The following is a 15,804-nucleotide window of genomic DNA, read 5'->3' on the forward strand; positions in this document are numbered from 1 at the left end:
CTAGTAAACAACAGACTTGTACCAAAATGTTTTATGAAAAATAACCAAATTTTATGGGCATAATACTGCCTTACTCACAAAATATAGCCATTACTTTCTACAACATACTTTTCTATTAAATTAATTAGATGATTTACAGAAAAAAATTCTTATTCTTCTCTAAGATTAAAATGACTAAATATTTCATTACTCATAAAAAATCTTATAGACTAAAATTTTAACTTACATCCTCAGCATTTGGAATTGTTGCAGATACAGCCACAAATCTCATTGGAATAAAAGTGCTGGTATTTTCTAAAGTATGAGATAAAGACTGTACTGTTTTCATTCTACTGACTACAACTTCAAGAGTTGGTCCACGATTTTCATCTTTTACAACATGTACCTAAGAAAAGAAATCAAGAAAAAAAACATTAGCTATAAAAATAAAAAGCTATCTAATCAATTAAAATGTGCAATAATATTAACACTCTTCCTTAAAAAATGAGCATTTTCAATTGAAGAGATAAAACAAACATATAGTTTGGTTGAAAATGTCTTGCTTCTTTCTATCCACTTAGTCATCTTATTTTGCTTATCTCTGAAAGTAAATAATATATTCACTACCTCATCAATGAGAAACAGTCGAACCAGCTGAACCAAAGAGTTGTCTCTCCATTTCCTAGTCATGCTATCCCATTTTTCCTAGAGAAAAAAATGCGAGCAGTTTAATATGATAAGGAATTATAATAAATATTATTTATATTATTAAATTTTTAACATGACATGTTATAAAGTATGGGCAATAAATTTTAGTTAACATCTCCAAAGTATTTTGCAAAGATTTAAAGATTAAAAAGATTTTAAGGATTTTGAGTCTTACAAGTGCTTGCAAAACTGAACTCCCATATGATTTTACTTATATGCAGAACCTAAGAAACAAAAACAACAAACAAATCAAAAACAGACTCACAAAATAGAGGTTAATCTGGTGATGGCCAGAGGAGAGGGGAGTTGGGGGGCTGAGAGAATGGAGTGAAAGGTTAAAGAAGTACAAATTAGTAGCTGATGGTCCTGGGGATGGGGAGTATGGCATAGGGAATGCAGTTAGCATTAATGTAATGGCTAGGTGGAGAGCCAGAGGAGAGAAAGAGCAATTTGGGGGATCATTTTATAAACTATATAAATGCCTAACCAATGTATTGTATACTTGAAACCAATAATAAAATACATTTTCTTTAAAAGAGGAGAAAAACACACACAAAAAACTGAACTCCCATTTATTTTTAAGTTTAATCAAAAATGTTCAAAATTATAGTTAAATTACCTTTTGTAAGCTCTATCAAGGTTCTCTCTCTGCAATATATAATACTTGGGTAGAAGAATGCCAGCAGTAAGTATGATTACAAATTATCTCTAATAATCAATTGCCTATTCATATCTTTTGCCTATTTTTCCCATTTGGTTGTCTTTTGCTTATTGATTTGTAAGTATTCCTTACATACATTAAATACTATTACCTTTTGTTGTTTGTTTTCTACATTGCAAATATATTCTTCTACTTTGTATTTCTTTTAACTTTTTTCTTTGTAAAGAGAAACATATATTTTCTAATATACCAAGGAAATAATAAAGTATAAATAACACATACTGGAGTTGTCATAATAATATGGGCATGTTGAATCTCAAATAGGTCATCCATTACTGTATCTCCAGTCAGTTCTTTACAGTTCAATCCTATTGGTCCAAATTTTTCTTTCCAGTCATCAAAACGCTGACTACACAGGGCTTTTATTGGTGCCACTATAACAATATAAGGTATTTATTTTGAATGTCAGTAAAATTTTTGTTATTTTCACAAAACATTGGCTAATAAAGTTATGATAAAAATACATGTCTAGATGTTGCCTAATATTTATAATATTTATAAATTAAAAGTTAACAATAGGAGCATCTTATTTAGAGTTATAAAACGTAATCACTGAACAGAACTAAAAATAGAAAAAGAATGGAGTGAAAGGTTAAAGAAGTACAAATTAGTAGTACTAAGAGTGAAGAGAGGCAGGGCAGGAGATTGTTGCTTTTCATTATAAGCTCTTTTGTGATAATTGATTTTTTAACCATGCGCATAAATTACTTTAATGAAAACAATTAAATATATATATATATACCTATGAAAGGAGAATATGGTTGCTATAGAAATTTCTAGAATTACAAAATGTTTGATTTTATGTCTTTATCTTGCCTATCCTTTTAAAAATAAACATGTAAAGGCAAAATTCTCAATTGAAATGTTACTTTATTTTTATAACTCTGGGATAATGTGTTTTGAATTCAATGTAACAGACAAGACCAAATGTGGTGTACTTTTATTAAAAAAAAAAATACGAAAAACCATGTAAGTTCTATGGCTTGAATTTGAATTTATATCTTATTCTTGCCTTAATGGTTTCTCATTGTTATAATTAACACTCTTAAAATATATAAATACTTACTATAAACAATTTTAATATTTGACCATGGCAATGGTACTTCCATTAACAATCTTGTTATAGCAAGTTCAAACACTACGGTTTTCCCAGAACCAGTTGGGGCACAAATCACAAAATTCCTATCTGTGTAAAGAAGCTAAAAAGTAAAATGTAATCAATAATGGAATATACAGAATTTTCATTCACTTTCTCAAGTTATTAGAAAATATGCCTGAGGAAGACTCTATGGAAAAATAGCTCAAACATTTTCATCTCTAAATTTACTCAAATTGTAACCTTGCTCTAGATCCACCACCCTCAAAAAAAAAAAACACTATTAATAATTCATTGTCTTGTTTTATTTGTCAAAGTAATATGCTATAGCTAGAAAATCATTTCTTTAGCTTCTAGAGAAATTTTTATAAATTTAATAAATACATACCAACCCACCTATGAAAATCACATGCATTAATTTAACAAACATTTTTTGAGTTCTTATACTGTACCAGTCATAGGATACATAATGAACATGATCTAGTCCCTGCCATTAGAGAGAAACAATCTAGTAAGAAAAGGCAGGTAAGTAAATAATTATAAAATACTTACATCATCAAAAGCTTTAGACTGTATATAGTTGAAATATGGGAATTCTTTGAAAATGCTTCTAAATTTTGCCGCTTAGATAACATTAAGGAGTCAAATATTTTGGAATTTTAAAAATTGGGTACTTTTAATTTAAAAGCTAAGTTAAATTAATACTGACAATATTTAATGATGAGGCTTTAATACTTGCTATTTTGAAATCATAAGAAAATAATTAACAGATATAAAGGAAAGGACTATGATGGCATTAAAGGATGCTCCTGAATGTCTCTCCTGCCACAGATCACAAAATATACAGCTACACACAAAACAATTTAGAGAGAAATCTTGAAACTAGCTGAGTGACTACTATACATTGGGTTACTAAGAAAATATGACACAGAAACAGGTATGAAAAGCTGAGACAACTCTCACCATAAATCCCACCCCTGGCGCAGCACCATATAATTGGAAAAGAACCTTCAACTCTCACCTTCTCCCCAAGAAGCAAAGGGTTTAAGCCACACATTTAGCGACCAACTTTTAAGGTTCCCATCTGAAAAATAGGCCCCCAAAACATCCAACACTATGAACCAGTAGGACTTGCATTCATAAGTTCCACAGGACTATAGTAAATAAAGAAGCATTTTTTAAATGGGTATAGGAACACCCACACACACACACCCACATGTACACATCCAGGCTCAATACAGAGGTAACAGGGAAAAATATCTATCTCCAGTTTCTATCTAGAAGGCAAATAACTATATACTGCCTCAGTTGCTGCCTGAGGTTCTAGCTTCTAAACAGCCCACATCTAGATGCTGACTGCAACCCTCCCCTTTGGGACACTAAGGATCTTGACACATCTTCAACTATTGGTAGCCACTAAAAACAAAGACAGTGGCTTGAGCAATCACAAAGTTTTGACAGGCAAATAGGAGTTTGGGCTGGGTTGATTAATGAGGTTCATCTCCTTCCTACATGAAACCAATCTCTTAAGACTGGGAATGTGGATGTTTCATCTAATGTGCAGAAACCAACACAGAGAGTCAAGGAAAATGAAGAAACAGAGAATATGTTCCAAACAACAACAAAGATAAATCTCCAGAAACCAAACTTAATAAAACAGAGATAAGTGATTTACTTGATAGAGGGTTTGAAATAATGCATAAATATGTTCAAAGAGCAATGCATGAACAAAGTCAGAATTTCAACAAAGTCATAAAAAATATAAAGTACCAAATGGAAATTATAGAGCTGATAAATGCAAAACTGAAATGAAAAACTCAATAGAGGGATTCGACATCAGACCACTCAAGTAGAAGAAAGGAACTTCAATGTACTTGAAGAAAGGGAGGTGGAAGTAAAGCAACCAGAGGAGAAAAATAAAAAATGAAAAAGAGTGAAGATGGCTTAAGGGACTTATGAGACATCATGAAGTGGAGCAACGTATACATTACTGAGGTCCCAGAAGGAAAAGAAAGGAGAAGAAAGCTTATTTAAAGAAATAATGGCTGAAAACTATCCTAACCTGAGGGAAAGAACAGATATTCAGATCCAGAAAGCCCAGATTAGCAAAGAAGATGAATCTAAACAGACTCAAATCAAGAAACACCATAATTAAATTGTCAAAAGTTAAAAACAAGGAGAATCTTAAAAGTAGCAAAAGAAAAGTTGTCACATGCATAGGAATACCCAAAAGACTATGAGCAAATATTTCACCAGAAACCTTGCAGTTTTGGGGATGGTATCCTCTAGGTGCAGAAAGAAAAAAAAAATGCCAACCAAGAAACTACCCAGCAAACTTGTCCTTCAGAACTGAAGGAAAGATAAAGAGTTTTCTAGACAAAAATTTAAGTAGTTCACTAGCAGGCTGGCCTTACAAGAAATACTAAAGTGAGTTCTTCAAGCTTCAATGAAAGGTTGCTAATTAGTAACAGGAAAAGGTGTGAAAGTACAAAACTCACTGGTAAAGATAAATATGTAGTTAAATTTAGAATACTCTAATATTGTAATGGTGGTAGTTAATCATTTATAACTTCAGTATAAAGGTTAAAAGACAAAAGTAACATAACTAGAGTAATTTAATAATGGATGACAATAAAAAAGATATAAATCATGACATCCAAAATATAAAATAGGAGGAGTGTAAAATTGTATCACTTTTATATACATTCAAAGTTAAGTTGTCATCAACTTAAAAGATACTATCAAAACTATAAGAGTTTAATGCAAGCCTCATGATAACTACAAAGCAAAATGCTGTAGTTGATACACAAAGACAAAAAGAAAGGAATAAAAGCATACCACTGCAGAAAATATCAGATCACAAATAGAGCAAAAGAAGAAAGTAGCAAAGGAACAAAAAGCTAGAAAACAATAAATAAAATGGCAATAGTAGGTCCATACCTATCAATGCTTTAAATGCAAATGGACTAAATTATCCAATCAAAAGATAAAGTGACTGAATGGACTTTTTTTAAAAAAGACCATATTATATGTTGCCTACAAAAGACTCATTTCATCCTTAAGGACACACATAGATTGAAAGTGAATGGATGGAAAAAGATATTCCATACAAATGGTAATAAAAAAAAAAAAAGCCAGAGTAGCATTACTTATATCAGACAAAATAGACTTAAACCCAAAAACTATCACAACCAACAAAGAGGTCATTATATAATGATAAAGGGGTCAATTCATCAGGAGGATATCACAATTATAAATATTTATGTACCTAACGTGGGAGCACCTACACATATATAGCAAAATTAATGTATCCGAAGGGAGAAATAGCGAGCAATAAAATAATGGTGGGGAGGGGGGGCTTCAAGATTCCATGTTCAACAATGAATAAATCATCCAGAAAGAAAAACAAGAAGGAAACACTGGACTTAAACTACATATTAGACCAGATGGATCTAACAGATATATACACTCTTCTCAAAGGCACATGGAACATTCTCCAAGAGAGATCATATTTTAGGCATACTGAAATCACATCAAACATCTTTCCAACCACAATGGTATGAAACTAGAAATCAATTACAAGAAGAAAACTGGAAAATCCACAAATATGTAGAGATTAAACAACTTACAATTAGGTCAAAGAAGATATTGAAAGGGAATTCAAAACCCTGTCTTGACAGGTTTGTCAAGACAAATGAAAATGGAAGGACAACATACCAAAATTTATGGAATGTAACAAAAGCAGTTCTAAGTTCTAAGAGGGAAGTATGTAGCAATAAACACCTACATGAAGAAAAAAGAAAACACAGGCAACCTAACTTTATACCTCAAGGAACTAGAAAAAGAACAAAATAAACCCAAAGTTAGCTTAGCTTCTGAAATCAGATGAGATCAGTCTTGTTCAGGGTGGCACAGCCGTAGACTGAAGCTCATTTTTAAAAATGATAAACATCCCTTCTAAAATACTATATGACTTATTTATATACTGTTACAATTGTTCAGATCTATGCTCTCTCCCAAGAATATTAACTCCTCAAGGACAATGATTCATTGTCTGTTTTAACTGACATATCCCAAATACCTCAACAGTGCCTGTCACACAGTGAGCACCCAATTAATAAAGGTTTGCATTTATTACATCAAACAGATAATTTCTAAATTTCACTTTACTTTCAGTTTTGCACAGTTTCAGAATATTTGTGTCATAACAAAACTATAATTTCAAGTTAGTCGAACCATCAGCTTTTGAGGGAATCTCATTTTTCCTCCAAAATATGCCTCTTCCTATAAAATATTTATTTGTAACAAGCCCACTAGTGGGCCATCATGCTGGTTTTTCTCTCATTAGATAGTTCTGTATCTGTTTACACTCACAAAAATGAATCTCTGATTCAGAGTAGGTACAGAATCCATTTTCTAGCTCATGAGAAAACTCAGCTACTAACATCATTTATCATCACTACCAACACTTGATATCAAATTTTTCCTTCATTCAACAAATTCACAGCAGTGTCACTTCAATTATATATTACAGGTGGGAAAATGTATTCAGATTGAAAATGACAAGAGTACTGTGGCAGCATATATACGACCAAACTTCCATTGTCCTGAGGATTCAAGAACAGTAAAATATTGGAAAAGAATCAGAAAATAAGCTGTGTCCAACTAGTCCCCAAACTCTCAAGTTATCATGAAAAGCATTCAGTCTTCCACTTAAATTTAAATATACACTTGGTGACAATAAAATGTAGTTCAGTGAGTTTGACAGCAAATCAACTTTCTGGACAATACAATGGATACGAGAGTAGGTAGTAGCCTTAACAAAGATACCTAAACAATAGAAGCACTTTGGCAGTGCTAATGTAGCATGAAAATCTTTAAAACTCTTCAAGTTACTGCCATATTAAGGCAGATCCAGTAAACCCCATCATACAGCTAATGAAACTAACTTTAAGCATTTACTGCTTATGTTATTTCCTACGCTGCCACCCTGCTTAGATCACCATGGAGGAGGAAATGTGGCAGGATTGAGACACCATCTGAAGAGAAGCACTAAAGGCTGGTTATGTCTAAAGTTATTATTATAACTCTCTTATTGTCCCCTCTCACCATCCTAACTCAGTTCGGTTATCTGCCCTGGATGCAACTTTTCACAGGTGGTTTGGCAAATATTTTCTAACTACACTTCAGGATTATCTCAGTCCCCTGAGTACTGAGGATTGGAATCGCTCCCCCAAAGATTTTTCTAGCTCAACTGCCCAATATCTGGAATTCATTTTGTTTTGCCAAGTAGAACATAACTTGTGGATTTTAAGTGCCTTCCCCAGCTTTTGAGTCACTAATTCTCTAATCCTAAAATATGGTTTGATGCTATAACTTGATCTGCTCAAAAATATAACATGGTTTCTCTCCTCATTGCTTAATAAATTTATTAAAAATTAAAACAAAAACTCTTGACCTGAGTATTCATAGCATTAAATAATCTGATCCTAAGATAGCTATCCAATATTATTTCCTACTACTTCTTTAATCATAACCTTCATTTTGGCCAAATTGGAATGCTTGTTCTTTCCAAATGCATTCCATACTTCTTTACCCTCCCTTGCTCATGAATATTCTTTTTAAAAACTTTGTTATTTTATCTGCTTATTATATTTCAGTGTATTTGGAGATAGGAAGATAAATAAGGCATGGTCCTTGCCTTTCTGGGTCCAGAGGTCAAAGGAAAATAGTCACAAAACAGCTAATGAAATATAATAAAATAGAATAAGTAGACTGTTACAGACATGGCACAGGGTGTCCAAGAAACAAAGATGATGTTTCCTCCAGAACACACATATGTACTCAAAATATTTACATTAGAAGTGCCAAGACATGTAAATCAGATTATAGGTATAAACTATAAATGAGGTGCTGTCAGAAAATATAAGATTTATAAAAATGTCCCCAATAGACAGCAGGATTCATTCTCATTAATTTGCTCCACGCATGTTTATCTCAATACGTTGTCCTTACCCAGTAATACAAACTTATTTCTGTACTTATCTTCTCACAGACCGGTAACAAATAGCTCAGAAACTGGCACCGGACTGCAGACCACACTTTGATCTGCACTATCACACACACTGGATTTACTTCTCTCAATCTTTCTTTGTCAATCCATAAGCAGAGATACAATGAAGCAAAGTGTTTAACAATTGTGATTTCAAATATAAATCTGCCATAGTAAAATAAAGGATACGGATTTCCGTGACAGCCTTCAAGGAATCTAAACCACTTTCTGTTACCCCTAAAAAAAAATATTCTACATACTTATATGAATATTTTTAACTTTTTCCATAAAAACTGCTTCAATAAAATTTGTATAACTTTTTATTGACAGAGCAATTTAAAAATATTATCAGTTTAAAAATAATGCAATATAATAAAGAAATGCAGAAATGACACATAGATAACCTACTCAAATTTAGTATATTTTAGTATTCTTCCCAATGCTAAGAAATACAGACTAGTTATAAAATCAAATGAAAAAGCAAGGAATTACCTTGAATTTTATGAGGCTGAGGTGCAAGTGAAAAAGATGGTGCTTTGAATATACCTTCCCTGATCTCAGAAGCAGAAAAGTCATCTCTTGCTGTAAACATGTTAATATCTGAATACTGAGGTTTCTGCTTACTATTGCTATATTTCCATGATTTCCCTTCATTCATTTCTGTTTGAACAATTTTTGCTGAGCCAATATTGGAATCCAAGTTTGCACTGTCATCAGAATAAGCACTCCCATGTGTATTGTCAGATATTTTAAATAATCTGCTAAAAAATAAAAAAGAAAAACATGTCTGCACTTGTAACAGCTGCTTAAAATGTGAAAAACTAGCATAAAATTGGTCTCTCTAAAAATACCTATAGATTATGATTTATTCAAACACAAAAACTAATCATTCTCCTAAAATATGACTTGCTAAGTTTACCATTGACTTATTCTTTTCACTTTCCTAAAACTCAGATAAATCCATTTGTGTCAGCCAGGTTCTAAGATAGCCCCAATGCTCTTTGTCTCCTGGTATTCACATCTTTCTGTAGTCTCCTACTTTAAATCAGGACTAGCCTATGTGACTAGTAAAGTACTATGAAAGTACACGTATGTGACCTCCAAGGCTAGGTCATAAAAGACATTATCGTTTGTTTCCTCATGGTCTCTTGGATCACTCACTCTGAGGGGAGCTAAACTAGTAAATCATGAGAAAACTCAAGCAACCTTATGGAGAGGCTTATGTGGACAGATAGTGAGGCCTCTTTTAAGTAACAAGCACAAACTTTCCAAACACCATTCAATAATCATTTCAGTATAAGAAATACTTTTTTACAAAGATCTGGAAAACACAGAACGTCCATCTTTACAATATCTTTATGATTGCAATTTATTATATTAGACTGATCAAAAGACAATCCATCAAAGTAATCTGTTCACAATGGCCCTAAGGGATGAAGTGACCATTAAGGTTCCTAATACAACACTCAATCTTATAAGTAATGGGGATGACAGCAGGTATCGGTCTTACAGAATTCTGTAAGAAATGATACCTATATAAGTACTATAAAGACACAGATTACTTTCTAAATTATTTTTACCATTAATCTTAATGACATGTTTCATATAAGAAAGAACCAGTCTTCCAAGAAACTAGAAAGAGACATTTATTTTAGAACTGTAGAGTTCTGTCTTTGGAGATAGAAAATTCAAAAGCAGATGGTTAGTCTAAGATAATATAGTAGAATCCTATTATGAAACGGTATTGAGGGAAGGAAAACACTTATGCCATAGGATGACTCCTTGCTCTATGTTGTGATATAGGTTAAAAGCATAGACTTTGGAATCAGAAAAAACTGAGTATAAATCCAAAACTCCTCCACTTTCTAGCCGTGTGACTTTAAAGTTAGTTTGGGTTTCAAAATGCAACAATTACATACACATGATAGTTACCTAAATTCTTTGGACCTCAGAGTCTTCCTAGGTCTTTTAGAACTCCCACTACACAAATTCCTCTATGTTCTCAATTTCTTCACTGATTATTTTATCCACTCCCTGGTCATACTAAAAATATTGCTTTGCCTTAGAAATCTCTTGCTCCTTGAAAAACTCAAGCTCAATGTACTTGAAGGTTGAGTCTATGTCTTCTTCACACCAAATCTACATCATTATTTTTTCCATTTTCTCAGAAAAGTATCTGTGCTTTCTAGCTATGCAACCTTGTAACCCTACTCATGACATACAGCACACATATATGGACCTCTAATCATTTTAGAATCTTTTTTTCTCAATCTCAAATTCTGCCATCATCTGGGTTACTTCAACATTCAGGTAGACAACCCATTCAAAATTCTACCGTTTTTCATAGGCATTCATCTCCAGTGGCTTTCTCCCTCACATAATCTCATTCACCTACTCTCTCACCTTAGAAACTGTTAGTATCCAGAACTTCTCCTCCTCTCAAATCAATCATTTTCATATATTACCTTCTGACTACAACCTCCTATCCTTTTAGTTTGTTTGCTCAAGGTACTAATGAGGTCAAAGACAAATTCACTGTAATTAACCTCTTTTCTCCAAAACCATCTTCCCCTTCTCTTTCTCATCCACCTTTAACAGACTTAGAATCTATGATCTACCTATCTTTTTAACCACTCTCTTGTCAATATTCTAAACTCAGCTTCCCTTTATACTTTATCATACTTATCTTGTAAAATTTCAATCCTATATGAATCTAACTATCTACTGTTTTATATGTATAATTGCAGCCAAGCAGTGGAAACACTACTGGAAAAAGCACAATTATTAGATAGATGAATAATATTAAAATTCGGAGTCATCATCAGCAAAATTGCAGATATAAGATCAACATACAAAAATCAATTATACTTCTAGGTCCTTTCAAGCAGTCGATCTGAAAAATAATTTTTAAAATCCCATCTATAATAGCATCAAAAAGAATGAAATACTTAGGAATAAATTTAACGAAATAAGTGTAAGACTTGTCCACTGAAAAACCACAAAACATCATTGAAAAAAATTAAAGAAAACCTAAATAAATGGAAAGATATCCCACATTTATGGATTGGAAGACGTACAGATAGCAATACTCCTCAAGTTCATCCTTACATTCAACACAATCCCTATCAAAATCCTGGATGGCTTCTGTGCAGATATTGGCTAGCTTATCCTAAATTCATAAAAAAATTCAAAGAACTGAGGAGCCTAAGTAAAATAGCATATATGACAGAGGCTTTGTTCTTCCCCACTTGCGACCTCATCAAAGTTGTTGACAGAAACAAAGAGCAAATAGCAAGCAGAGTCACTTGGGTTCATATGAAGAGAAGCCCTACAACTAGAGAGAAAAATAAGAAATCGCCCTGCAACAGTAGGAGGTAGGAGGGGGTAAAGACATGAGGTTGCCCAGTCCTGAGTGGCGGAGTGGAACAGAGGCTATGGCAACTACATCTGGCAACTGCAGACAGTCCTCTTAAAGAGGCCATGTCCCTGACCAGACTTTGCAGTGACAGACTCACTCGCTGGGTTGGCTGCTTAAGGGGCACCAGGGACTTATAGGAGACACTGAGTTGTTGGAGCGAGGGCCAGAGACAAGGCTTTCTCCTGGGCAGAAGTGCTCGCAGTATCCATAGTTCCTCTGTAGAGCTCTCCCCTCTCCCAGTTTGCAAAGGCAGCACCTCCATAGCTGAGATGTTCTCAAATTGGATAATAGATGTGACCTCTCCCAGAGGGTTCCCTCTACTCTGCCTCCCCCAAATAGCAGCCCTACCCAAGCCACATCCAGTTGTATCCTTGGCAAGTCTGTGGTCTTTGCTGAGCAGCTCCAAGCCCAACACTGGTAGCAACTGGCTTTGGGTTCTGGTATGGCCTCTTGAGGCAACTATAAGTACAGGGTCTGTGGATTGCTTGCTGAATCTTAACAGGTTGCCCCGAAGGGGCACAACCTGGGGCTAAACTGCAGCTGAATCCCGCTCAGGATTGTGCCAATCGACACCTACTACACAAAGCCACACTAATAATACCAGGAGATATAGGAGCTTTGCTTAGTACATAGAAGCTGACACAGAAAGGCAGTCAAAATGAGGAGACAAAGAAGCAGAAATCATATGAAAGAACAGAACAGAGGTCCACGAAAAATGGAGTCGAGTAATCTAACAGATGCAGAATTCAAAACACTGGTTATAAAGATGCTTAATGAACTTAGGGGCAGAGTAGATGTACTCAGTGAGAACATTAACAAAAAGATAAAAAAACATAAAAATGGTAATGAAAATTATAAAAGGGAACTAGTTAGAAATGAAGAATACATTATCTGAGATGGAGAGTATATCAGAGAGAATCAACAGAGTGAGTAAAGAAGAATATAGAGGATGGGGAAGCCAAGGACATTCGATCCGAATGGGAAGAAAAAGAAGCCAAGACTAAAATAATTTAAGGAGCCTATGGGACAAAATTAAATGTAAAAACATCCATGTTACAGGGGTACCTGAAGGAGAAGAGGGAGAACAAGAAGTTGAAAACCTACCTGAAGAAATGATGGAAAACTTCCCTAACCTGGTGAAAGAAAAAGGCATACAATCCCAGGAAGTTAAGAGAGTCCCAAGAAAGAGGAACCCAAAGAGGCCCACACCAAGACACATCATCATTAAAATGCCAAAGGTTAAATACAAAGAGAGAATCTTAAAAGCAGCAAAAGAAAAGCAGTTAGTTACCTATAAGAGAGCACCCGTAAGACTGGCAGTTGATTTCTCAAAAGAAACTTTGCAGGACAGAAGGGCTTGGCACAAAATATTCCATGTGATGAAAACTCAGGATTGACAACCAAGAATACTTTATCCAGCAAAGCTATCATTTAGAGTCAAAGGACAGATAAAGCACTCCCCAGACAAAAATAAGCTAAAGGAATTTATCGCCACCAAGCCAGTACTACAGGAAATGTTGGAGGGACTTCTTTAAGAAGAATCATGTATCAAAAACATTAATAAAGAACGTTAATAACTACATACCTATCAACAAGTACCTCAAATGGAAAAGAATTAAGTGCACCAATGAAAAGATAGAGTGGCTGAATGGATAAGAAAATAAGAACCTTACATATGTTGCCTATAAGAGACTCACTTCAGATTAAAAGACACACACAGACTAAAAGGAAAGGGATGGAAAGATATTGACTTCATGGACCTAAAGGATATTGTGCTGAATGAAGTAAATGAGAGATAGACAAATGCCACATGACAAATGTGGAATCTAAAGAACTAAACAACGAAAACGAAAACAAAGAATATTTTGAGGGCTACTAGATAGAAGGGATTTGGGGGGGATGGTGAAAAAGGGCAAAGGGATTAAGAAGTACAAATGGATAGTTACACAATAGACATAGAGATATGTATTGCATAAGGAAGATAGATAATGATGTTGTAATAAATATGTAAGGGGGATAAGAGGTACTAGATTTAGTGAGGGGATCATTTTGTGAGTTATATAGATATCTAATCACTATGCTGTAAACTGGAACTAATATATTATTGTATGCCAAGTATAACTGAAAAAAAAACTCATTGAATTGTACAATGTAAACATGAGCAACTAATTGTCTATTATATTTCAATAAAGTTGGGAAAAAAATCAAATAATTCAATTAAAAAATTGTGAACATTAGTATCAGAGAATAAGAGAATTGGTTGGTGTCAGAAAACCCACCATACATTCCATTCACAGTCAATTGATTGCCAATAAGGGTGTGATGACATTCAATAGGGAAAAAATAGTTTTCTCAACAAATGGTGCGTGAACAAATAGATATCTATATGCAAAATAATGAAGTTGGACTCTTACCTTGCACCAGATAAAAATAATTAACTCAAAATGGATTGTACACCTAAATATGGGCTAAAATTATAAAACTCTTAGAGGAAAATATAGAAGTAAGTTTTCACAACTTTGAATTATGCAATTGTTTCTCAGATATGACACTAAAAGCTCAACAAAAAAAAATTTAGATAAATTGGGGTCCATCAAAATTAAAAATTTTGTACTGCTAAGGATATCATCAAAAAAGTAAAAAACATATACGCAATGGGAGAATATTTGCAAATCATATTGCTGATAAGGGATTTTATCTAGAATATATGAAGAACTCTTAAAACATAACAATAAAAAGACAAATAATCCAATTTAAAAAAAAAAAGCAAAGGATATGAATAGAAATTACTCCAAAGAAGATATGCAAAAGCCAATAATGACATAAAAATGACTAATGCCCAACATCATTAGTCATTAGGGAAATGCAAATCAAAACCACAATAATGTGACAACATCAATAAACCTGGAGGGTATTATGCTATGTGAAATAAGCCAAAGAAATACAAGTACAATATGATCTCACTTATATGTGGAATCTAAAGAACAAAACATATGAACAAACAAAACAGAAACAGACTCATAGATGCAGAGAATAAAATGATGGTTGACAGATGGGAGGGGGGTTGGGGTTCTGAAGGGTGAAGAGATTGAGAAGTACAAATTGGTGTTAAATAAAAGTCATGCAGATATAAAGTACAGAATAGAAAATATAGTCAATAATATTGTAATATCTATATGTAGTGCCAAGTGGGTACTAATCAGGAGGATCACTTCATAAATTATATAAATGTCTAACCACTGCGCTCTACACTTGAAACTAAAATGAAATAATATTGAATGTCAACTGTAATTTAAAAATTCTTAAAAATTTTTTAAAGAAATAATGATCAGTTTTCTCATTGGAAAAAAAAAACCACACGTGAGATACTTCACATCTACTAGGACAGCTATAGTAAAAAAGACAGAGGTTAGTAAGGATGTGGAGAAATTGCTAATGGAATTGTAAAGTAATACAGTTACTTTGAAAACAATTTGGCAGTTTCTCAAAAAAATTTATAAATATAGTGTTACTTTATGATACAGCAATTCCATTTCTAAGTATAAATACCAAAGAATTAAAACATATATTCACATAAAAATTTGTACATGAATGTTCATAGCAACATTACTCATAATAGCCAAAATGTGTAAACAATCCAAATGATCATCAACTGATAGATGGATAAATGATGGTGGTATATCCATTCGATGGAATATTATTTGGCCACTAAAAGGAATAAAGTAATGATACATGACATAAAATAGATAAATCTTAAAAATGTTATGCCAAGTGAAAGAAGCCAGACACAAAAAGCCAGATATTTTATGACTGTACTTATATGAAACACC

At 33.4% G+C, this 15,804-nt stretch overlaps 1 protein-coding gene across 1 annotated transcript in view; it reads right to left on the reverse strand.

Moving 5' to 3' along the window:
* The window catches only part of HFM1 (helicase for meiosis 1), a 78,224-nt gene that overhangs the window by 52,490 nt on the left and 9,930 nt on the right, over positions 1–15,804 (reverse strand). Inside the window, exons 5-11 of the mRNA XM_016134295.2 lie at positions 9,049–9,317; positions 8,746–8,793; positions 3,057–3,127; positions 2,475–2,607; positions 1,631–1,782; positions 607–684; positions 227–385 (exon numbers count right to left, since the gene is read on the reverse strand). Of these exons, the coding sequence (XP_015989781.2) occupies positions 227–385; positions 607–684; positions 1,631–1,782; positions 2,475–2,607; positions 3,057–3,127; positions 8,746–8,793; positions 9,049–9,317 (910 nt within the window). The remainder of the gene's footprint in view (positions 1–226; positions 386–606; positions 685–1,630; positions 1,783–2,474; positions 2,608–3,056; positions 3,128–8,745; positions 8,794–9,048; positions 9,318–15,804) is intronic.

The sequence above is a fragment of the Rousettus aegyptiacus genome, unplaced genomic scaffold (assembly GCF_014176215.1).
Source record: "Rousettus aegyptiacus isolate mRouAeg1 unplaced genomic scaffold, mRouAeg1.p scaffold_m13_p_1, whole genome shotgun sequence".
Lineage (NCBI taxonomy): Eukaryota > Metazoa > Chordata > Mammalia > Chiroptera > Pteropodidae > Rousettus > Rousettus aegyptiacus.